At 43.8% G+C, this 25,349-nt stretch overlaps 1 protein-coding gene across 1 annotated transcript; it reads left to right on the top strand.

The window, feature by feature from the left end:
• Positions 1-766: 766 nt before the first annotated feature.
• On the top strand, positions 767-24,262 carry LOC139366422 (solute carrier family 30 member 9). The gene is made up of 18 exons (XM_071103893.1): positions 767-1,084; positions 1,717-1,866; positions 1,993-2,187; positions 2,975-3,125; positions 3,471-3,563; positions 3,777-3,859; positions 4,218-4,276; positions 10,264-10,334; positions 11,275-11,377; positions 11,824-11,879; positions 12,023-12,158; positions 12,400-12,439; positions 13,227-13,298; positions 19,275-19,382; positions 19,746-19,911; positions 21,136-21,265; positions 21,626-21,739; positions 22,185-24,262. Exons 2-18 carry the CDS (start codon positions 1,758-1,760, stop codon positions 22,227-22,229), a joined length of 1,731 nt encoding a protein of 576 aa, XP_070959994.1. The 5' UTR covers positions 767-1,084; positions 1,717-1,757; the 3' UTR covers positions 22,230-24,262.
• The last annotated feature ends 1,087 nt before the right edge of the window (positions 24,263-25,349 follow it).

Below are 25,349 nucleotides of genomic sequence, written 5' to 3'. Positions count from 1 at the left end.
GAGATTGAGTCTGACTAGCGGAAGCGTTAATTTCTCTTTCCTAGCAGTTGAATTTCGAACGTTGAACAATCTATCTTGTGAACAAAACAATGGAAATAACCAAGAAACACAAGCACAAAGTCTTACTTCAGTAGACTTTCGTTTCAAGTAAATTAGACCAATTTGAATGCCTATTTCACTCACTCAGCTGTATGTACGCACAGACAAGGCAGTGTTGCAGCGCGAGGTGGAATAGGATTTGTAGTTCTTTGACTCTGAGATTAATTTACCAGCTATGAAACATAACGTCAGAAATATTTTTCACTAAAAATGTAAGCATACTTTACTATTTGTTTTATTCACAAATCCGAGTGAAATGCTTTCACTGTGAACCCCTGACCACCCACCAACGTGGCTGGTGAAATAGTCAATCTACCAGCATTTTAGGCCCTGGGTAGATTATTTGATAGTTACATCATTATTTATTTATTTGTTTATTGTTACATACACTGGATAGCGCGATTGTAACACATTTGGGCTCCCGAGTGGCGCATCGGTCCAGGGCACTGCATCTGAGTGGTTGAGGCGTCACTACAGACACACTGGTTCGATTCCAGGCTGTATCACAACTGGCCGTGATTGGGAGTTCCATAGGGCGACGCACAGTTGGCTCAGCATCGTCCGGGTTTGGCCGTAGAATTTGTTATTTTAACTGATTTGTCTAGTTAAATTAATAAAAAAATCATCGATATCAGGCAACTACAATTTCGTAGAAAACCATCATACGAGAGGAGCGTCACTCTACTTTTGTGTGTTGCCCAGGCGTTGCTGACGCCTGCCAGATCATGCAAAGTCTGGATAGGTATTTAACGTATCAGCTAAACACATAATTTTTTGTTGTTGTATTTTACCCCATTTTTCTCGCCAATTTCGATCTCGTCTCATAGCAATCTGTCAGTCTATGACACCGTCGATGACGTAGAACGTAACCATCGGTTAATACGTGCAACGTTTGAGCAGTGGACGCGACCTTTGTGTCAGTAGCTAACAGGTGCACGGAACTCAAAATGATCTGAGATATGCGGAGCAAATGTAACACAACAAGGTAAGGCCGTCCTGAAATAAATCAACATGTATTGACCGACTTCCTGACAACCAAAAAAAACCGTGTAATGTATACGTAGGAAGACGCTTTACTTTAGCTAGCTAGCTAGCTTTTCCAAACCTGTTTGGTGGTGTCGCACCGGCGTCCGACGATGGCACTGGCTGGCTTTATCTGGCTTGCCAAGATCGAGTTAGCGAGCAGACTGCGAAGTAGCCATCCGTTTTTATGAATTGATAGTACTGCCGTAAGATTGACCAGGTTAATAAGACGCTGTCAATGCAATGTCAAGTTATGTGTCATTTGAACTTCTGCCTGTTAACCTAGCTAACCAAGAACTAGCTAGCTAGCTTTACTAGCCGGTCAGATAATTTGGAACTGTGTTATTGTAGCTAGCTGATCTGAGCCGGGAAATGAGGCGGTATTAGCTAACTAACGTTACAGCCAGGTCCAGAGAGTGTTCTAGGTGGTAGTTACATCATGATGTTCTCTTTGGGAGGAGAGTCGGTTATTATCATTTTAACCCAACGTATATGGCTATGAAATTAGCTAGCTAACGAGGTGTGTGATGCCAGTTGTTTGGCCGCTCTCAACCGATGCTCACTGACAGTGCTGTCTTGTGATCACTCAAACAGCAAGTTCCAGCATTGCTATACGAAGCCCCGCAACGGCGAGGATGTTCACCGGCCTGGCACAGAGACCATGGCAAGTCCTCTGCAGGGTCTACCTGCAGCAAAGAGCCCCACTGTCACAACGAACCCCCAGGGTTGCCCGACCATGCCACGGTGAGGCTCACATGTTCAAGTCAATGCACTGTTTTATGCATCACGTTCTTTGTCAACTCTAAGTGTGAGTGTTGTGGACCTATGGAATAAACATGTTATAGCTAACACGCACACATTTCCCTACAGGGTGGCACAAGGTAGGGATGCACAATCTGTGGTTCAGCCATGACTTCCGTGTAGCCTCTCTAGCAACAGGCCAGGTCCAGTACTATTGTACCTCAGGCAGCAATAAGGATGGCCCCTCTCCTCCTCCAACACAAGGACCACCTACTACGGAGAAGGTGCTGGCTGGGGCATCACAAGCCTATTCAGACTCCCCAGGTAAGAGCCACTGTTTGTCCTGTGTTGGCAATACATACATGGGTGTGTTCACTAGGAACCAAACGGAAGCAAACTTGTTTCTACCTGTTGATAAAACATTTTGCTACTGTGCCACTAATAAATACACCCCCAGTATTCTGTTGAGGTGTAAGAACAGGGAAGTCTCTCTCCTTGAAGTCTTGCTACATCAAAATAGGAATGAAAAGTATGTCTTGGCCTCCCGAGTGGCGCAGCCGTCTAGGCACTGCATCGCTAGAGGCGTTACTACAGACCCAGGTTCATTCCCGGGCTGTGCCGTGACTGGGAGTCCCATAGGCATACAATAGGCCCAGCGTCATTCGGATTAGGGGAGGGTTTGGCCGGTAGGGCTTTACTTAACTCATCGTGCTCTAGCGACTCCTTGTAGCTGGCCGGATGTCTGCGGGCTGGCCCCCGGTCGCCAGTTGAACGGTGTTTCCTCCGACACATTGGTGTGGCTGGCTTCCGGGTTAAGCTGGTGGGTATTAAGGAGCGCAATTAGGCAGGTCATGTTTTGAAGGACGCTTGACTCCGCCTTTGCCTCTCCCGAACCCGTTGGGGAGTTGCAGCGTTGAGACAAGATCGCAAAATATAAGTATCAGTCTTTAGAATGTTGTTGAAACATGCTTGACCCTAACCCCTAAAGCAGCTGGAAGTACTTCTGGTAAGTAAGTCTTCAGTTATTGTGTTGAGTTATGTTCTTAGCTACTCTATTTTAATTGGGAAATTCATCGCCACTGTTATATAATATATTTTTCTTTTATCTCAGGTTCAGTAACCCCACAAGGTCTGACAAAAATGGAGACAATTCAAGTGAAAGTGCGGGCTGTCCTTAAGAAGAGGGACTATGGATCCAAGTACACCCAGAACAACTTTATCACTGCAGTGAGAGCTATGAATGAGTTCTGTCTCAAGCCAAGGTAAACCCTCTACAACTGTGAATTGAGACATTGAAGCATGACTGGATACAGGGCAAGTCAATCAAGACAAAAGGATTGTTATCTTGAATGTTTTCTGTTGGTGCTTTGGTAATGTACACGTTGAAGGAAGTTGTAGACATCCTTTTCTGTAACCAGTGTATTCCAGGCATACCAGTGCTGCTTAGCATTACAAGCGTCCACTGAGCTAATGGGAAACACACTGTTGTGATTATTACATTATGGGACGTTAACATGCCCGTGACTCAGTCATTGATGCAAATACTCTTAATATACTCAGCCCACTGACTGTTAGTCTGTCCGTCTCTCTCTCTCGTGTGACCTCAGTGACCTGGTGCAGCTAAGAAAGATCCGTAGACGCAGCCCCCACGACGACACCGAGGCTTTCACTGTATTCCTGCGGTCAGACGTGGAACTCAAGTTAGTACATTTTATGTTCCTTACTACTCAAAATCATGTCATTAAAAAGCAAGTGTTGGCAGCAGCACAAATAGATATCAAGTGTTGGAATCATGCACTTTACAGTTGACCAGCACATTGGCAACCTTATGCCAATGTGATGCTATTAGGTAGACCATATTGTATACAATACGAAAGCTTTCCATCAAGCAGTTATTTTAATCTGACTTCCAGAGCTCTAGATGTGTGGGGAAGTCCTGAAGCCCTTGACAGAGAGCGGAAACTCAGGAAAGTGGAGGAGAGAGAGTACGAAGAGAGTAGGTGTCCTCCACCCTGCAAACACATTCTGTGACTTAACTGTACATTAATCGGAAGGATGTATAGACTTGCGCTGTTTATGATATGCTTTGTTTTATTTTTGTAACCCTGCCTAGTCTCTAATGGGTTGTATTCATTAGGCAACCGATTGAAGAAAACTGACTTGAAACGGGGAGGGGCGAGAAGGCTCATTTTAAGTTTTCTGTCCCATTTACAATTGCATCCCTTAGTGAATATGACCTGGGCTTAAGCTCAGATGGCTGCCTGGTTCTTTAGTGTTCTTGAGAGGAATGTTTCCTACAAGCTTGCACACGGTCTGTTTGAGGTCTCCTCACCCCTTTTTATTGTGTCATTCAGATATTTTCCGGAATCAGCAGTTGCTAAAGGAGTACAAAGATTTCTGGGGAAACACTAAGGTGAGTTTCGGCCCTATGTGACCTGAAGCAGTGTGGTGATGTTCCCTATGGAATGCCCTCAAGCTTAGCTAATATTAAAAGAGCAAATGCATCCATATTACACACTTTGGTGGTCATTTGTGTAGATCTACCAAGATATCTTGAGGATTGAAACGCAACTATCCACAATTTCTACTATATTAGCCATGTTATTTTTTTTTAGCTATACTAGCCACAACTAAATGGATGTACAGCCAGGATCTCCTGACCAGACTGCGTATGATAGACAGAGAAATGTCCACAGTACAGTAGTTACATGTCTTGCTGGCCGCTACCCAAAACTAGAGCTGTCAAATCAAATCAAAATCAAATTTATTTATATAGCCCTTCGTACATCAGCTGATATCTCAAAGTGCTGTACAGAAACCCAGCCTAAAACCCCAAACAGCAAGCAATGCAGGTGTAGAAGCACGGTGGCTAGGAAAAACTCCCTAGAAAGGCCAAAACCTAGGAAGAAACCTAGAGAGGAACCAGGCTATGTGGGGTGGCCAGTCCTCTTCTGGCTGTGCCGGGTGGAGATTATAACAAAACATGGCCAAGATGTTCATAGATGACCAGCATGGTCGAATAATAATAAGGCAGAATTGAAACTGGAGCAGCAGCACAGTCAGGTGGACTGGGGACAGCAAGGAGTCATCATGTCAGGTATTCCTGGGGCATGGTCCTAGGGCTCAGGTCCTCCGAGAGAGAGAAGGAGAGAATTAGAGAACGCACACTTAGATTCACACAGGACACCGAATAGGACAGGAGAAGTACTCCAGATATAACAAACTGACCCTAGCCCCCCGACACATAAACTACTGCAGCATAAATACTGGAGGCTGAGACAGGAGGGGTCAGGAGACACTGTGGCCCACTCCGAGGACACCCCCGGACAGGGCCAAACAGGAAGGATATAACCCCACCCACTTTGCCAAAGCACAGCCCCCACACCACTAGAGGGATATCTTCAACCACCAACTTACCATCCTGAGACAAGGCTGAGTATAGCCCACAAAGACCTCCGCCACGGCACAACCCAAGGGGGGGGGCGCCAACCCAGACAGGATGACCACATCAGTGACTCAACCCACTCAGGTGACGCACCCCCTCCAGGGACGGCATGAGAGAGCCCCAGTAAAGCCAGTGACTCAGCCCCTGTAATAGGGTTAGAGGCAGAGAATCCCAGTGGAAAGAGGGGAACCGGCCAGGCAGAGACAGCAAGGGCGGTTCGTTGCTCCAGAGCCTTTCCGTTCACCCTCCCACTCCTGGGCCAGACTACACTCAATCATATGACCCACTGAAGAGATGAGTCTTCAGTAGAGACTTAAAGGTTGAGACCAAGTTTGCGTCTCTGACATGGGTAGGCAGACCGTTCCATAAAAATGGAGCTCTATAGGAGAAAGCCCTGCCTCCAGCTGTTTGCTTAAAAATTCTAGGGACAATTAGGAGGCCTGCGTCTTGTGACCGTAGCGTACGTGTAGGTATGTACGGCAGGACCAAATCAGAGAGATAGGTAGGAGCAAGCCCATGTAATGCTTTGTAGGTTAGCAGTAAAACCTTGAAATCAGCCCTTGCTTTGACAGGAAGCCAGTGTAGAGAGGCTAGCACTGGAGTAATATGATCAAATTTTTTGGTTCTAGTCAGGATTCTAGCAGCCGTATTTAGCACTAACTGAAGTTTATTTAGTGCTTTATCCGGGTAGCCGGAAAGTAGAGCATTGCAGTAGTCTAACCTGGAAGTGACAAAAGCATGGATTAATTTTTCTGCATCATTTTTGGACAGAAAGTTTCTGATTTTTGCAATGTTACGTAGATGGAAAAAAGCTGTCCTTGAAATGGTCTTGATATGTTCTTCAAAAGAGAGATCAGGGTCCAGAGTAACGCCGAGGTCCTTCACAGTTTTATTTGAGACGACTGTACAACCATTAAGATGAATTGTCAGATTCAACAGAAGATCTCTTTGTTTATTGGGACCTAGAACAAGCATCTCTGTTTTGTCCGAGTTTAAAAGTAGAAAGTTTGCAGCCATCCACTTCCTTATGTCTGAAACACATTCTTCTAGCAAGGGCAATTTTGGGGCTTCACCATGTTTTAATTGAAATGTACAGCTGTGTGTCATCCGCATAGCAGTGAAAGTTAACATTATGTTTTCGAATAACATCCCCAAGAGGTAAAATATATAGTGAAAACAATAGTGGTCCTAAAACGGAACCTTGAGGAACACCGAAATTTACAGTTGATTTGTCAGAGGACAAACCATTCACAGAGACAAACTGATATCTTTCCGACAGATAAGATCTAAACCAGGCCAGAACTTGTCCGTGTAGACCAATTTGGGTTTCCAATCTCTCCAAAAGAATGTGATGATCGATGGTATCAAAAGCAGCACTAAGGTCTAGGAGCACGAGGACAGATGCAGAGCCTCGGTCCGATGCCATTAAAATGTCATTTACCACCTTCACAAGTGCCGTCTCAGTGCTATGATGGGGTCTAAAACCAGACTGAAGCATTTCGTATACATTGTTTGTCTTCAGGAAGGCAGTGAGTTGTTGCGCAACAGCCTTTTCTAAAATTGTTGAGAGGAATGGAAGATTCGATATAGGCCGATAGTTTTTTATATTTTCTGGGTCAAGGTTTGGCTTTTTCAAGAGAGGCTTTATTACTGCCACTTTTAGTGAGTTTGGTACACATCCGGTGGATAGAGAGCCGTTTATTATGTTCAACATAGGAGGGCCAAGCACAGGAAGCAGCTCTTTCAGTAGTTTAGTTGGAATAGGGTCCAGTATGCAGCTTGAAGGTTTAGAAGCCATGATTATTTTCATCATTGTGTCAAGAGATATAGTACTAAAACACTTGAGCGTCTCTCTTGATCCTAGGTCCTGGCAGAGTTGTGCAGACTCAGGACAACTGAGCTTTGAAGGAATACGCAGATTTAAGGAGGAGTCCGTAATTTGCTTTCTAATAATCATAATCTTTTCCTCAAAGAAGTTCATGAATTTATCACTGCTAAAGTGAAAGTCATCCTCTCTTGGGGAATGCTGCTTTTTAGTTAGCTTTGCGACAGTATCAAAAAGGAATTTCGGATTGTTCTTATTTTCCTCAATTAAGTTAGAAAAATAGGATGATCGAGCAGCAGTAAGGGCTCTTCGGTACTGCACAGTACTGTCTTTCCAAGCTAGTCGGAAGACTTCCAGTTTGGTGTGGCGCCATTTCCGTTCCAATTTTCTGGAAGCTTGCTTCAGAGCTCGGGTATTTTCTGTGTACCAGGGAGCTAGTTTCTTATGAGAAATGTTTTTAGTTTTTAGGGGTGCAACTGCATCTAGGGTATTGCGCAAGGTTAAGTTGAGTTCCTCAGTTAGGTGGTTAACTGATTTTTGTCCTCTGGCGTCCTTGGGTAGACAGAGGGAATCTGGAAGGACATCAAGGAATCTTTGTGTTGTCTGTGAATTTATAGCACGACTTTTGATGATCCTTGGTTGGGGTCTGAGCAGATTATTTGTTGCAATTGCAAACGTAATAAAATGGTGGTCCGATAGTCCAGGATTATGAGGAAAAACATTAAGATCCACAACATTTATTCCATGGGACAAAACTAGGTCCAGCGTATGACTGTGACAGTGAGTGGGTCCAGAGACATGTTGGACAAAACCCACTGAGTCGATGATGGCTCCGAAAGCCTTTTGGAGTAGGTCTGTGGACTTTTCCATGTGAATATTAAAGTCACCAAAGATTAGAATATTATCCGCTATGACTACAAGGTCCGATAGGAATTCAGGGAACTCAGTGAGGAACGCTGTATATGGCCCAGGAGGCCTGTAAACAGTAGCTATAAAAAGTGATTGAGTAGGCTGCATAGATTTCATGACTAGAAGCTCAAAAGACGAAAACGTCTTTTTTTTTTTGTAAATTGAAATTTGCTATCGTAAATGTTAGCAACACCTCCGCCTTTGCGGGATGCACGGGGGATATGGTCACTAGTGTAGCCAGGAGGTGAGGCCTCATTTAACACAGTAAATTCATCAGGCTTAAGCCATGTTTCAGTCAGGCCAATCACATCAAGATTATGATCAGTGATTAGTTCATTGACTATAATTGCCTTTGAAGTAAGGGATCTAACATTAAGTAGCCCTATTTTGAGATGTGAGGTATCATGATCTCTTTCAATAATGACAGGAATGGAGGTGGTCTTTATCCTAGTGAGATTGCTAAGGCGAACACCGCCATGTTTAGTTTTGCCCAACCCAGGTCGAGGCACAGACACAGTCTCAATGGTGATAGCTGAGCTGACTACACTGACTGTGCTAGTGGCAGACTCCACTATGCTGGCAGGCTGGCTAACAGCCTGCTGCCTGGCCTGCACCCTATTTCATTGTGGAGCTAGAGGAGTTAGAGCCCTGTCTATGTTTGGTAGATAAAATGAGAGCACCCCTCCAGCTAGGATGGAGTCCGTCACTCCTCAGCAGGTCAGGCTTGGTCCTGTTTGTGGGTGAGTCCCAGAAAGAGGGCCAATTATCTACAAATTCTATCTTTTGGGAGGGGCAGAAAACAGTTTTCAACCAGCGATTGAGTTGTGAGACTCTGCTGTAGAGCTCATCACTCCCCCTAACTGGGAGGGGGCCAGAGACAATTACTCGATGCCGACACATCTTTCTAGCTGATTTACACGCAGAAGCTATGTTGCGCTTGGTGATCTCTGACTGTTTCATCCTAACATCGTTGGTGCCGACGTGGATAACAATATCTCTATACTCTCTACACTCGCCAGTTTTAGCTTTAGCCAGCACCATCTTCAGATTAGCCTTAACGTCGGTAGCCCTGCCCCCCGGTAAACAGTGTATGATCGCTGGATGATTCTCAAGTCTAATACTGCGGGTAATGGAGTCGCCAATGACTAGAGTTTTCAATTTGTCAGAGCTAATGGTGGGAAGCTTCGGCGTCTCAGACCCCGTAACGGGAGGAGTAGAGACCAGAGAAGACTCGGCCTCTGACTCCGACCCGCTGCTTAATGGGTAAAACCGGTTGAAAGTTTCTGTCGGCTGAATGAGCGACACCGGTTGAGCGTTCCTACAGCATTTCCTTCCAGAAACCGTGAGAAAGTTGTCCGGCTGCGGGGACTGTGCCAGGGGATTTATACTACTATCTGTACTTACTGGTGGCACAGACGCGGTTTCATCCTTTCCTACACTGAAATTACCCTTGCCTAGCGATTGCGTCTGAAGCTGGGCTTGTAGCACAGCTATCCTCGCCGTAAGGCGAGTACAGCGACTGCAATTAGAAGGCATCATGTTAATGTTACTACTTAGCTTCGGCTGTTGGAGGTCCTGACGAACCGTGTCCAGATAAAGCGTCCGGAGTGAAAAAGTTGAGTAGGAAAAAACAAAAATATAAACGGTAATTAAAAAGTAAAAACCGTAAATTTGTCAGGTAGCAAAACAGGTTGGCAACAAAACGCACAGCAACTCAAAAACAAGTCTGCAAGTCGTGACCGGAAATGTCCTTCACGTGACCTTTGACCCTGTGTGGGGTTATTTAATCCACAAAGCCCTTTATCACTGCATTACATGACAATGTCATTCACACCGACTGTCATTGACACAGTGCCTCTGTATAGTGCCGGACTCTATAATGTGCTTATTTTTTGTGTGCTAGAATATCATCTAAATATGCTAACTTTGATTTAGCTGGCAACTGTAGCCTGTATGAAGGGCTCTTATGGTAAAACGAAAGATGTGTTTTTGCATTAATATGTCTTGATTACTTTTTTTTGTACCATTTAGCTGAAAGGGTAAATTCTACATTAACCTAGATTTCAAAAGTGAATTAGATTTTAAAAAATGATAAAAAATTGTTTGTTTTTTTCAGAATTTAATTTAAATGGAATTGACCTGAGTGTTTTTCCTAGAATAAGTCTGATATAGGTGAAATGTCTCCAGTAGGCTTGATCTCCCTTCTTCTCATGTCATGTAGCCCCGATCAGGCAGCAAGAGGGCAACATTTTCACAAGGGCCGGGGAAGGTGGTGATGGTGGCCATATGCATGTAAGTCTCCTTTCCCTCGTCTGTTTTCCCCTCCCGGCATAGTATCATTACTCTGTTTGTTTTTTACCCTACTGTGAAGTTGAGTCATGAAAACTCATAAAAACAACACAGAAATGGCTTATTATTCTTATGCATGCCAGAATTGTTTTAATGTAGTTACAGATTCAATTTCTTCATCCAGGGATTCAAATGTAAGTCAAGTACAAGTTGTTCAGGGGTAGTTTCTTACACCAGACACTGTCGGGCTATTGAGTTAGCAGTCACATGAGGGACTCCACTAGGTCTGTTCACATTGACCCCCATGTCAGGCAGGAAGTACAGGAGTTAGCGTAATTCATTTACAAGACACGAATATGGGTCTTAAAGGGGCAATCTGCAGTTGCTACATACATTTTTTTTAAACTTGCCCATTTATATGCCCATTTGATTCTTGAAGAATATACTTAGCTTTAAATGCCTCATGAGTTTAGTTCAACTGTTTTTACCCCTTCAGAACCCAAAATATTACCTGGTTTTACTCCAATGTTTGTAAATGTAAACACACTGTATAGCCTCACAACATGGTTAAAACTATTATTGTGATATCGTGGGTGGTCAGTCCTTGCATCCATAGCTCGGTCTATGAATTTCAGTGGTTACATTTCTCCAGGCCCATCCCTCAGCTTTTTACTGAAACGGGCAAAGTGACTGCTTTCAATTAAGAATTCTAGCTTTAACTCTGTCTGCATACAGCCACTATCATACATTCAGTTGGAAAATATGCTCGATCATGCAAAGAAAAGGTAGTCGAACAAAAAATGTTACAAACACTGGCAACCACCCTTTGCATTATATTGTAGGTTTATAAGACAGGGTGAACCTTTAGCTGCCCTGTTTGAGAACTATTATTTTCTTGATGTTTATACGTTGTAAGGTTGATTTTGTTTTTCTCTGCCCTCAGTAATGGACTGAATTTCTTCTTCAAGCTTCTGGCTTGGGTGTACACTGGATCAGCCAGCATGTTCTCAGAGGCCATTCACTCCCTGGCTGACACCTGCAACCAGGTCAGATACAGTGGCTATGTCCAAATTATCTCTCCTTCCCACAGGGTGCATTTGGTCACTTCCCTTCGCTGATTTGAAAGGAAATGTCTGGTATTGGAAATATTGTAGAAACTTCTCACAATCCCATGCCTCAGTCAATCCACTGCTTTCAGATGTGTGGGGAGTAGTGTACAAGTGCGCACTCCAGGAGAAAGGAGATATTGTTGGGATGCACCCGCCATCCACAGGCTACCAAGAAGTTCACATGTCGTCACATGCCCTTATATTGCAATTAGGGATGAGTTAGGACCAATTATATTAATAAATAATTCTATCTCTGTTTGCAGTAGATAACGCCAGTAGCCATGGTTAGTTGAAATGTATCATAGTCATCGTAAACGGTCTTCTATACAGTATATTGTGGAAAGGCAGCAGGTTCTGTTAACACCTATCACTCTCTCCTGCAGGCTCTTCTTGCAATCGGCATCAGCCAGTCTGTCCGCAACCCTGACGCTGTCCACCCGTGAGGAGCACACTACCGTTAATTATACTTATGGTGTTATTGTCTCGGTTCACCCTCTGCTTCAACGCATCTGTGGTGTCTGTCTTCCGGAGGGGGATGAGTGCAGATATAAAACAAACTCTGTTTTTCTTCCCTGATTTAAGGTACGGTTTCTCAAACATGCGCTACATCGCCTCTCTCATCAGTGGCGTAGGTATCTTCATGATGGGGGCGGGTCTCTCCTGGTACCATGGCATCATGGGACTGCTGCACCCACAGCCAATTGAGTCTCTGCTTTGGGTGAGTGGTGGCCTTATTGTTACCTCGGCTGAGGGATCACTTTGGGCATGGCCATGTGCAGAATCGCTAATCTTGATCACACATAAATAAGTGGCTGTTTGGGATGCAAAATGTGTACAGTGATTCTGCACAGTCCGATTGCTATGTACTCTATATCAAACATTCACATAGTCTTACTGAGTCACTGGACTGTGATTTTGGGGCACCGTCCCTCTTAATAGTTGGTTTTTGTCTCTTGCAGGCTTACTGTATCTTGGCAGGATCTCTGGTTTCAGAAGGAGGTAGGTTATGATCTGATGTTACCATCACCCTCTGGGGCCATATTTAAGTGTAGAATTGCAGTGCACCTTCCCATTCAACACATCTATTGCGTTACATCCAATGCGGGCTATCAAGCATCTCCGAGTAGCATTGCTGACTTGGGTTCAGTTTTTGTCTTTTAGATCACAAAGAATAAGATTATCTGGATGGGGGGGCTGATCTTAGATCAACACTCCTACTCTGAGATGCTTTTTATTTTTTTAATATATTTTACCCAATTTCGTGGTTAGTAATTACTAACTTGTCTCATCGCTACAACTCCCGTACGGGCTCGGGAGAGATCAAGGTCGAAGCCGCACTGCTTCTTAACACAGAGCGCATCCAACCCGGAAGCCAGCCGCAACAATGTGTTGGAGGAAACCTGGCGACCTTGGTTAGCGTGCACTGCGCCCGGCCTGCCACAGGAGTCACTGGTGCTCGATGAGACAATATCCCTACCGGCCAAACCCTCCCTAACCCGGACGACACTAGGCCAATTGTGCGTCACCCCACGGACCTCCCGGTCGCAGACGGCTGCAACAGAGCCCGGGCGTGAACCCAGAGTCTCTGGTGGCACAGCTAGCGCTGCGAGGCAGTGCCCTAGACCACTGCGCCACCCGGGCGTGCGGCTTCGACCTTGATAGCCCCTGATGTGTATATTTATTTATAATGGATGTAATGCACTATATGTATTGACTGGGAAGGTGCACTGTGACTGTTCTATGGAACCCATGACAGTAATATTTCTTCTCCCTCCCTCCCTGTCAGCAACACTGCTAGTGGCCATCAATGAGATCAAAAAGAGTGCTGGCCAGCAAGGAGTGTCCTTCTACGAATATGGTTTGTACAATATTAATGTGTTTTGTTACCTTTTTATTTGATGTATGCATCAATGACTTGAGTATCACCCAAATGCTAATCTACCCATGACCCCTAACATTAAAGGGGCAACCAGCAGTTGCCACATCCATTTTGGACTTATAAATATATACCCATTTATTCATGAAGAATATAACTTCTAAATGCCTCCTGAGCTTCTTTCAACTCTCATACCCCACCAGAACCCAAAATATATAAGCTTGTTTACTCAACATTTTTACACAAAATAAATGTAAGGAACACTGTATCCCCTCAACATGGTTTAAACTATAATTGGAATATCATGGATGGTCAGTCCTTGCATTCATGGCTGTCTACGAATTTGATTGGTTACATTACTCCAGCCCCAACCCTCAGCTTTTCACTGAAATGGGGACAGGGACAATGCTTTTTTTTATTATCTACTGCTCATGGTCCATCAATCCAGAAAATGTCAAGAACTTTGAAAGTTTCTTTAAGTGTAGTTAACCATCAAGCACTATGATGAAACTGGTTCTCATGAGGACCGCCACAGGAAAGGAAGACCCAGAATTACCTCTGCTGCAGAGGATAAGTTCATTAGAGTTAACTGCACCTCAGATTGCAGCCCAAATGAATGCTTCAAGTAACAGACTCAACTGTTCAGAGGAGATCATGTCTTCATGGTCAATTCATGGTCAAATTACTACAAAGAAACCACTAAAGGACACCAATAAGAAGACTTGCTTGGGAAAAGAAACACGAGCAATGGACATTCGATTGGTGGAAATCAGTCCTTTGGTATGAGTCCAAATTTGAGATTTTTGGTTCCAACCACCATGTCTTTGTGAGACGCAGAGTAGGTGACTGAATGATCTCCGAATGTGTGGTTCCCACCGTGAAGCATGGAGGTGTGATGGTGCTTTGCTGGTGACAGTCTGGGATTGATTTAGAATTCAAGGCACACTTAACCAGCATGACAACCACAGCGATACTCCACCCCCTCTGGTTTGCGCTTAGTGGGACCGTCATTTGTTTTTCAACAGGACTATGACCAAACACACCTTCAGGCTGTTTAAGGGCTATTTGTCTAAGAAGGAGTGATGGAGTGCTGCATCAGATGATCTGGCCTCCACAATCACCTAACCTCAACCCAATTGAGATGGTTTGGGATGAGTTGGACCGCAGAGTGAAGGAAAAACAGCCAACAAGTATTCAGCATATGTGAGAACTCCAAGACTGTTGGTAAAGTATTCCAGGTGAAGATGGTTGAGAGAATGCCAAGAGTGTGCAAAGCTGTCAAGGCAAAGGGTGGCTACTTTGAAGAATATAAAATATATTTTGATTTGTTTAACACTTTTTTGGGGTTACTACATATAGTTGTGGCCAAAAGTTTGGAGAATGACACAAATATTAATTTCCACAAAGTTTGCTGCTTCAGTGTCTTTAGATATTTTTGTCAGATGTTACTATGAAATGCTGAAGTATAATTACAAGCATTTCATAAGTGTCAAAGGCTTTTATTGACAATTACATGAAGGTAATTGTCGCAGAGTAGGTGATGAAAAGAGTCAATATTTGCAGTGTTGACCCTTTTTCAAGACCTATGCAATCCGCCCTGGCATGCTGTCAATTAACTTCTGGGCCACATTCTGACTGATGGCAGCCCATTGTTGTATAACCAATGCTTGGAATTTGTCAGAATTTGTGGGGTTTTGTTTGTCCACCCTCGTCTTGATGATTGACCACGTTCTCAATGGGATTAAGGTCTGGGTAGTTTCCTGGCCATGGACTCAATATCAATGTTTTGTTCCCCGAGCCACTTAGTTATCACTTTTGCCTTATGGCAAGGTGCTCCATCATGCTGGAAAAGGCATTGTTCGTCACCAAACTGTTCCTGGATGGTTGGAAGAAGTTGCTCTCGGAATAAGTGTTGGTACCATTCTGTGTTCTTAGGCAATATTGTGAGTGAGCCCACTCCCTTGGCTGAGTAGCAACCCCACACATGAATGGTCTCAGGATGCTTTACTGTTGGCATGACACAGGACTGATGGTAGCGCTCACCTTGTCTTCTGAGCTAAATGACTACCGCCCCGTAGCACTCACATCCGTCATCATGAAGTGCTTTGAGAGACTAGTCAAGGACCATATCACCTCCACCCTACCTGACACCCTAGACCCACTCCAATTTGCTTACCGCCCAAATAGGTCCACAGACGATGCAATCTCAACCACACTGCACACTGCCCTAACCCATCTGGACAAGAGGAATACCTATGTGAGAATGCTGTTCATCGACTACAGCTCGGCATTCAACACCATAGTACCCTCCAAGCTCGTCATCAAGCTCGAGACCCTGGGTCTCGACCCCGCCCTGTGCAACTGGGTACTGGACTTCCTGACGGGCCGCCCCCAGGTGGTGAGGGTAGGCAACAACATCTCCTCCCCGCTGATCCTCAACACTGGGGCCCCACAAGGTTGCGTTCTGAGCCCTCTCCTGTACTCCCTGTTCACTCACGACTGCGTGGCCACGCACGCCTCCAACTCAATCATCAAGTTTGCGGACGACACAACAGTGGTAGGCTTGATTACCAACAACGATGAGACGGCCTACAGGGAGGAGGTGAGGGCCCTCGGAGTGTGGTGTCAGGAAAACAACCTCACACTCAACGTCAACAAAACTAAGGAGATGATTGTGGACTTCAGGAAACAGCAGAGGGAACACCCCCCTATCCACATCGATGGAACAGTAGTGGAGAGGGTAGCAAGTTTTAAGTTCCTCGGCATACACATCACAGACAAACTGAATTGGTCCACTCACACAGACAGCATCGTGAAGAAGGCGCAGCAGCGCCTCTTCAACCTCAGGAGGCTGAAGAAATTCGGCTTGTCACCAAAAGCACTCACAAACTTCTACAGATGCACAATCGAGAGCATCCTGGCGGGCTGTATCACCGCCTGGTATGGCAACTGCACCGCCCTCAACCGTAAGGCTCTCCAGAGGGTAGTGAGGTCTGCACAACGCATCACCGGGGGCAAACTACCTGCCCTCCAGGACACCTACACCACCCGATGTCACAGGAAGGCCATAAAGATCATCAAGGACATCAACCACCCGAGCCACTGCCTGTTCACCCCGCTATCATCCAGAAGGCGAGGTCAGTACAGGTGCATCAAAGCTGGGACCGAGAGACTGAAAAACAGCTTCTATCTCAAGGCCATCAGACTGTTAAACAGCCACCACTAACACTGAGTGGCTGCTGCCAACACACTGACACTGACTCAACTCCAGCCACTTTAATAATGGGAATTGATGGGAAATGATGTAAATATATCACTAGCCACTTTAAACAATGCTACCTTATATAAATGTTACTTACCCTACATTATTCATCTCATATGCATACGTATATACTGTACTCTATATCATCGACGGTATCCTTATGTAATACATGTATCACTAGCCACTTTATACTATACTATGCCACTTTGTTTACATACTCATCTCATTTGTACATACTGTACCCGATACCATCTACTGTATCTTGCCTATGCTGCTCTGTACCATCACTCATTCATATATCCTTATGTACATATTCTTTATCCCCTTACACTGTGTACAAGACAGTAGTTTTGGAATTGTTAGTTAGATTACTTGTTATTACTGCATTGTCGGAACTAGAAGCACAAGCATTTCGCTACACTCGCATTAACATCTGCTAACCATGTGTATGTGACAAATAAATTTGATTTGATTTGATTTGATTCTTCCGACAAGCTTTTTTCTAGATGCCCCAAACAATAGGAAAGGGGATTCATCAGAGAAAATGACTTTACCCCAGTCCCCAGCAGTCCAATCCCTGTACATTTTGCAGAATATCAGTCTGTCCCTGATGTTTTTCCTGGAGAGAAGTGGCTTCTTTGCTGCCCTTCTTGACACCAGGCCATCCTCAAAGTCTTCGCCTCACTGTGTGTGCAGATGCACTCACTCCTGCCTTCTGCCATTCCTGAGCAAGCGCTGTACTGGTGGTTTCCCGCAGCTGAATCAACTTTAGGAGATGGTCCTGGTGCTTGCTGGACTTTCTTGGGCGCCCAGAAGCCTTCTTCATAACAATTGAACCGCTCTCGAAGTTCTTGATGATCCGATAAATGGTTGATTTAGGTGCAATTTTACTGGCAGCAATAGCAAAGGGCCTGTGAAGCCCTTTTTTGTGCAAAACAATGATGACGGCATGTGTATCCTTGCAGGTAGCCATGATTGACAGAGGAAGAACAATGATTCCAAGCACCACCCTCCCTTTGAAGCTTCCAGTCTATTATTCGAACTCAATCAGCATGCCAGAGTGATCTCCAGCCCTGTTCCTCATCAACACTCACACCTGTGTTAACGAGAGAATCACTGACATGATGTCAGCTGGTCCTTTTGTGTCAGGGCTGAAATGCAGTAGAAATGTTTTGGGGGGATTTAGTTCATTTGCATGGCAAAGAGGGACTTTGCAATTAATTGCAATTCATCCGATCACTTTTCATAACATTCTGGGGTATATGCAATTTGCTGTCATACAATCTAAGGCAGCAGACTTCGAAAATTCATATTTGTGTCATTCTCAAAACTTTTGGCCACGACTGTACATGATTATTTCATAGTTTTGACTAGAGGTCGGCCGATTATGATTTTAACACCGATACCGATTTATTGGAGGACCAAAAAAGCCGATACCGCGTAATCGGCCTATTTTTTTTTTTTTTTTGTATTTGTAAAAATGACAATTACAATACTGAATGAACACTTATTTTAACTTAATACATCAAAATCAATTTAGCCTCAAGTAAATAATGAAACATGTTCAATTTGGTTCAAATAATGCAAAAACAAAGTGTTGGAGAAGAAAGTAAAAGTGCAATATGTGCTATGTAAGAAAGCTAACGTTTCAGTTCCTTGTTCAGAACATGAAAACATATGAAAGCTGGTGGTTCCTTATAACATGAGTCTTCAATATTCCCAGGTAAGAAGTTTTAGGTTGTAGTTATTATAGGACTATTTCCCTCTATACCATTTGTATTTAATATTCCTTTGACTATTGGATGTTCTTAGTCACTTTAGTATTGCCAGTGTAACAGTATAGCTTCCGTCCCTCTCCTCACTCCTCCCTGGGCTCGAACCAGCAACACAACGACAATTAGCGCATGCTAACTAGCTAGCCATTTCACTTCGGTTACACGAGCCTCATCTCGGGAGTTGATAGGCTTGAAGTCATAAACAGCGCAATGCTTGACGCACAACGAAGAGCTGCTGGCAAAACACACGAAAGTGCTGTTTGGATTAATGTTTATGCGCCTGCTTCTGCCTACCACCGCTCAGTCAGATTATATGCAACGCAGGACACGCTAGATAATATCTAGTAATATCATCACCCATGTGTAGTTAACTAGTGATTATGATTTATTTTTTATATAAGATAGGCTTAATGCTAGCTAGCAACTTACCTTGGCTTACTGCATTCGCGTAACAGGCAGTCTCCTTGTGGAGTGCAACGAGAGAGGCAGGTCGTTACTGCGTTGGACTAGTTAACTGTAAGGTTGCAAGATTGGGTCCCCCGTGCTGACAAGGTGAAAATATGTCGTTCTGCCCCTGAACAAGGCAGTTAACCCACCGTTCCTAGGCAGTCATTGAAAATAAGAATGTGTTCTTAACTGACTTGCCTAGTTAAATAAAGGTATATATTAAAAAAAATATTGGCAAATCGGCGCCCAAAAATAATGATTTCCGATTGTTATGAAAACTTGAAATCTGCCCTAATTAATCGGCCATTCCGATTAATTAGTCGACCTCTAGTTTTTGATGTCTTCACTATTATTCTACAATATAGTAAAAAATCAATCCTTGAATGATTTGGTGTGTCCAATCTTTTGACTGGTACTGTAGGTGCATCAGTAGTTATTGTTGTGATTAGTAAGGCAGTATGTTTTGATGTGCAGTGATGCAGAGCCGAGACCCCAGCACTAACGTGGTACTGCTGGAAGACTCTGCTGCCGTACTGGGAGTGATCATGGCCTCAAGCTGCATGGGGCTCACCTCGCTCACAGGTACACACACCCACCTACTCAGAGACCCTATTCATTCCCCCACGCATACATCCCCCACGCATACATTCCCCACTCACATGTCATTTCCAGTAGGACAACTTGAGGTCACCAGTTACCCAGCTGTCTGAACTCTGGACAGTCAGACTTTATGTTACCAGTAAACCAATGCTGTGTATTCTGAGTCCGAAATCTGTACATAGTACTAACGTCCTATGTAGCCTTCAAATGCAGTAAAGATTACCTGGAACGCGTCCATAGTCAGACCGCAACACTGTATAGGGTACCATTTGGGACATAGACCAACTCTCTTTTAAAATATTTTATATATATATATATAGTTTGTTTATTTTCTCATCGTGCCAGGTAACCCACTGTACGATAGCCTGGGCTCTCTGGGTGTGGGAACCCTCCTGGGGGCTGTGTCCGCCTTCCTCATCTACACCAACACTGAGGCCCTGCTGGGACGCTCCATCCAGGCCGAGCACGTACAGAAGCTCACAGAGTTCCTGGAGAACGACCCCGCCGTCAGGTCAGTAGCCCTGTTGGATGCTGATCTGGCTTAGAATTAGGGGAGGGGAAGCTGATCATAGATCTATACCTAGGGGAATCTTCACCTTGGAGCGGCCCCCCCAGGCCTCCATGGCCCCTGTCCCACAGTTGTTTATTAACCACAAAACTAAATGCAAGCAGGTAGGGACTACCTGGAGTTTTCGATGAGAAATGCTAATTTTAGTTTTCCGGTATGACCTTGCCTCTGTCCCTGTACCAGGGTTGCGTTCATAAAGTACTGAATGGAATTAAAACAGGGTAGGACAACCAATAAGTAGGCCTACTAATTGTAATTTTCAACCTCAAAGCTTTCTAAAAAGTCTTCTGTCATGGTCCCCACACGATCCAGGCCTCAGTTCTCAGCACTGACCTTATAGTCCAGGACAGGGTTTCACAAACTCCCCTGGGTGCATGTTTTTGCCCTAGCACTGATTTCATATAACCACCTCATCAAGCTTTGATTATTTGATTCAGCTGTGTATTGCTAGGGCAAAAACCAAAACGTACCCCATGGGAGGCCCCAGGACCGAGTTTGGGAAACCATGGTCCAGGATCATGCTGTTCCAAAGCATCCATCATAAAGTATTTATTGCACTTGTACATGCTTTACCGTACAGGAGGTCCGGGGGGGAAGTGTTGCCAATTTGCCAATTGGGCTTTATATAAAGCTGTGAAATTGCCCCGTGGACTCACTTGGTGCTTTTCCATTGAGACTTACCCCTACACCAGTGGGCCGCCAGTGCTTTACCTTACTGTCAGCTCTAGCGTTGTGGTGTTTCCATCAGGAGTGTGACACAAAAGACTTGTGGCGAGCAGAAACAACAACCTCTGAATCATTCAAGACTGTTTCTTTGTGTGAAGTTGTTAAAGTTAATAGTTAGCCGTTGTTATGTAAATACAAGCTGAAAAGTCAGAGCAGGTCTGCTGGAGCCATGGCCAGAGAAAGAGAGCTGATTTAAGATCACAATGAATAAGATTGCAATGACAGAGGGGGACTTGATCCCACATCTGTACTCCTACTCTGAGATGCTTGATATATGCAGCCCCAGATATGTTCTTAATGTATTCATCTTATGGTTTGTCAGTGACCTTGCACAAAATAAATATTGCACAAGAGTTAGCTACTTAGCTCATTTACACCTGTGGTCCCTATTTTTATTTTATTTGTGCTATTTAACCCCCACTTTGTCTTTACTGTGACCAGGGCGATCCACGATGTGAAGGCCACAGACCTGGGGCTGAGTAAAGTGCGCTTCAAGGCGGAGGTGGACTTTGACGGGCGGGTGGTGACCCGTTCCTACCTGGAGAAGCAGGACATCGAACAGATCCTCAACGTAAGGCTGACGCTAACAAGTGTTTCATTAAGGAGACTGTTTTTCACCATAGCTTTTTAGCTTTCCTTCTGCTTTGGAAAGTTGGATGCCTGGATTACTAGGGTTGACGATCTGCATTGGTAGCCTTTGTACAATCCTTTTAAAGCTGCAATCTGGGATTTGTTTTTCAGCCAAACAGTATCACTTCCACTTGTTTTGGTATACAGCCATGGGCTGGGGAAATTAGTCTTTGTTTCAAACTGATTTAATACTTTTTATTTTATTTAAAGTGAATGAATATTGCTTAATGACACAACTCCCTGAATGTAACAGCACAAGCTATGATTATCTAGTCATGTGTGTCTTTGTTGTGGCTTGTAGGACATCCAGCAGGTGAAGACCACTGATGAGCTGGAGAACTTTATGCTGAAGCACGGCGAGAACATCATTGACACCCTGGGGGCCGAGGTGGACCGCCTGGAGAAAGAGCTCAAGGTAGAGAGGAGCTACACTCCCATTCTCTGTTCCATTCTCCCCCAGTGTGCACACGTTCAATCCCCATTGTGAATTTAAAAAGTACTGGATTGGTGTAAGAAATATTGTGAACTCCCTCGAGCACATGCATACATCGAATCAATTCATGAAGAGCCAATCCATTAATAAAGGAGGGTAAGGAAGTGCACAGTTCAGGGAAAAGGTTAGGGATTCAGAACCAAACAGGCCGGAGTACACTGTTGCAGCTTGTGGGGCTTGTTAAGTACAGCTCAGCAATATTTCACATGAGACATCTTATATTAATTGTTAGTTGGTGATCAAAACCACAAATATGAACTCTAATGCATACTGTACTCTTATACATTGTCATCCAAGTTGATGGCTGCCATTCATTTAATACTTTTGTGGAAGATCTAATGCATCCTGTTTCTTTGTCACTCAACAGCAACGCAACCCAGAGGTACGGCACGTCGACCTGGAGATTCTATAACACTACGGATCTACGCAGGGAAAGTCGTGCGACTGCAAGAAGGAACTAGAGAAATGGGGTTTGGAGGATAGCCAAGCCGACCTCTGCCTCCCGCTGTCTCCCATCCTCTCCAACTCATCTGAACAAGTCTTACTGTAGATTAGTCCTTTTTGGTAATTTATCAGGATCCCTATTAGCTGTTACAATAGCAGCAGCTACTCTTCCTGGGGTCCACATGAAACATGACATAATACAGAACATTAATAGACAAGAACAGCTCAAGGACAGAACTACATAAGCAACAGACACGTGCTGGGACAGTGATTTAATTAGTTCCACTTCTTTCCATGTTGATTTGACCATGCCGTTACCAATGTTACGAAGTGTTTGTTCGAAAGCACAGAGGTATTAGAGACAGTGGCACACCTGGTGTGGCAGTGAACTGGGCTCAAAGCACGGATGTTCTGAAATTGGACTTGGCCGTGGTGCGTTTCACACACTGTAGCTGTACAGTTACCTTTTGAATATAGTTCTCGTGTTGACTTTTATTCATCTTTCCACAAGAACAAAAAATGTCTTTTGACTATTCAAACGGACCAGTATCAATAAGCAGTTATATACTGAACAAAAATATTAATGCAACAATTTCAACAGTTTACTGAGTTACAGTTCATATAAGGAACTCAGTCAATTGAAATAAATTAAATTAGGCCCTAATATATGGATTTCATCTGTCTGGGAAATGTGGGCCTGGGAGGACATAAGCACACCCACTGAGGAGCCTGGCCCAGCCAATCAGAATGAATCTTTCCCCACAAAAGGGCTTTGTTACTGATAAATACTCTTCAGTTTCATCATGTCTGGGTGTCTGGTCTCAGGTCTTCCCACATGTGACGAAGCCGGATGTGGAGGTCCTGGGCGTACGTGTGTGGTTACACATGGTCTGCGGTTGTGAGGGCCGGTTGGAAGTACAGCCAAATTCTCTAAAATTACGTTTGAGGTGGCTTATGGTAGAGAAATTAATATTTAAATCTCTGGCAACCACTCTGGTGGACATTCCTGCAGTCAGCATGTTCCCTTAACTTGAGCCATCTGTGGCATTGTTGTGTGACAAAATGGCATTGTTATTCCCAGCACAAGGTGCAGCTGTGTAATGATCATGCTGTTTAATCATCTTCTTGATATGCCACACCTCTCAGGTGTATGGATTATCTTGGCAAAGGAGAAATCCTCACTAACCAGGATGTAAATACATTTGTGCACAACATTTGAGAGAAATAAGCTTTTTGTGCGTAGGGAACAATTCTGGGATCTTTTATTTCAGCTCATGAAACATGGACCTAACACTTTACATGTTGCGTTTATATTGTTGTTCATTATACATAAAGCTTATGAAGCTACATGGAACTGTACTCCCTCTGCAAGTATTCCTTTATGAATGCAAATAATTATTCAAGTACACGTAACAAAAGCAGCAGAGAAGAGTTTATTTTCAGTATGTAGAGAAAGTATTTTTTTCCCTTTTCTTATATTTTAGGTAATGTACCTATGAACACTGCAAGATGGCATGTTCAGATCTCGCCGGTTCATTGAATGGAAATGTGCTTTAGTGATGACTAGCTTGCGTTACTATAACATGTTATTGGTAGCATAATACCATTGATGAAAGAAGAGTTGTTCAAAAGGGTTCTAAGAATTATTGATTTGAAATATTTAAAATAATTGAGTGAGATGACTGATCTTGAATCACACCAATGTTATGAAAATACTCTTGATACAGCTGTGGACCTCTGCGTGTTGTGAAATTCTGCAAACATGGGGACGGTCAGTTGTTTGCTCTGTCAGCAGATGACAGATTGAGTTTTTGCTCCGAAGATGAAGTGGTCTTCGGACAGCCAGAGAGAGCGAACGTCCCCTCCTTTACCACTATAAATAATAGTAGGCTGTCGGTAGCCATTTTGTTTCTGAGCCTTATGTGAAATAAAACTCATGTTTTACCATGGACATTCTGTGTATAGACTAAGACAACGACAAATAAATAATATTAATACTGACTATCCATAAAATATTGATGTTTGTACAGCCATTGCCCCAACTTTGACCTTCCCAGCTTGATAGTTCTGCTCTGTGGGTGTAGTCAGTAAGCGAAATATTCAGAATGTTGCAGATAGAAATGTAATGAATAGAGCTGACATGATTCCTAATTCTATATGACGGAAAATCATAGCTGTGATATATCATTAATTTCTCCCTGAATGTTCTGTAACATTTCACCTGCCTGAGAAGACCCATTGCATTCAATGACTGCTTTTCTTTGAAATCTGCGCTCATGTCTGTGTTGATGTAACGGACAGTCTAGCTAATGAACAAGTTACAGGGACACAGCTGTAAGCTTATACCCTAATGGTGAATACATACTTGGCTTTCTTTAGAGGTGGGCTGGAGTTGTTTCTACATTTTGTCGGGGGTGAGGTGGATATATATATTTTTAAAGGTGTTCATTGATAATGTAAGATTTCCTTTGGTTATAGAACAGTGAAACTACTTCTGAAGGAGTTCAAATAAATCTTAATTTATGAATTTATCATATTTTTTCTTAGAGTTGTTAGTATTGTTTAGTATTCCATAAGACTGATGAATTACTCCTGCAATTATTTTGAATGGGGAGGACATAGTTCAACACAAGGAATGCCTGTCAATTTGGGAATCACAATTCCACACTATAGGTATTTGTCCACTTGGGAGACAGACTATAAATATCCTCCCTGTCTTCTTCCCATTAGGTACCTTGTTTTTTTCTATTGTGGGGCTCCACTATCTTAGTGGTGGGGCATGGTATGAGCGGATACTTACAGGGAGAACAGTATTGCAGTAATCTTCAAATGTATTTCCTATAGGCTGGTTTCCCAGACACAGATTAGGCTTCTTCTTGGACTAAGAAGCACTTTCATTGAAGAATCTCAGCCTGGTCTCATAGACTAGATGTAACATAGTAAATGTAAATCTGGGACAGTCATTAGTACGATATTGTAAGATTGATATTGTTATACAAGACCGATGGTTACTTAAGGCCCACCCTGTTCTGGATGGGTGGGGGTATATAACGTGAAGGTCTAGCAACCCAAAAGTTGCGAGTTCAAA

The sequence above is a fragment of the Oncorhynchus clarkii genome, chromosome 14 (assembly GCF_045791955.1).
Source record: "Oncorhynchus clarkii lewisi isolate Uvic-CL-2024 chromosome 14, UVic_Ocla_1.0, whole genome shotgun sequence".
NCBI lineage: Eukaryota > Metazoa > Chordata > Actinopteri > Salmoniformes > Salmonidae > Oncorhynchus > Oncorhynchus clarkii.
This window is presented reverse-complemented; position numbering and strand designations above follow the sequence as displayed.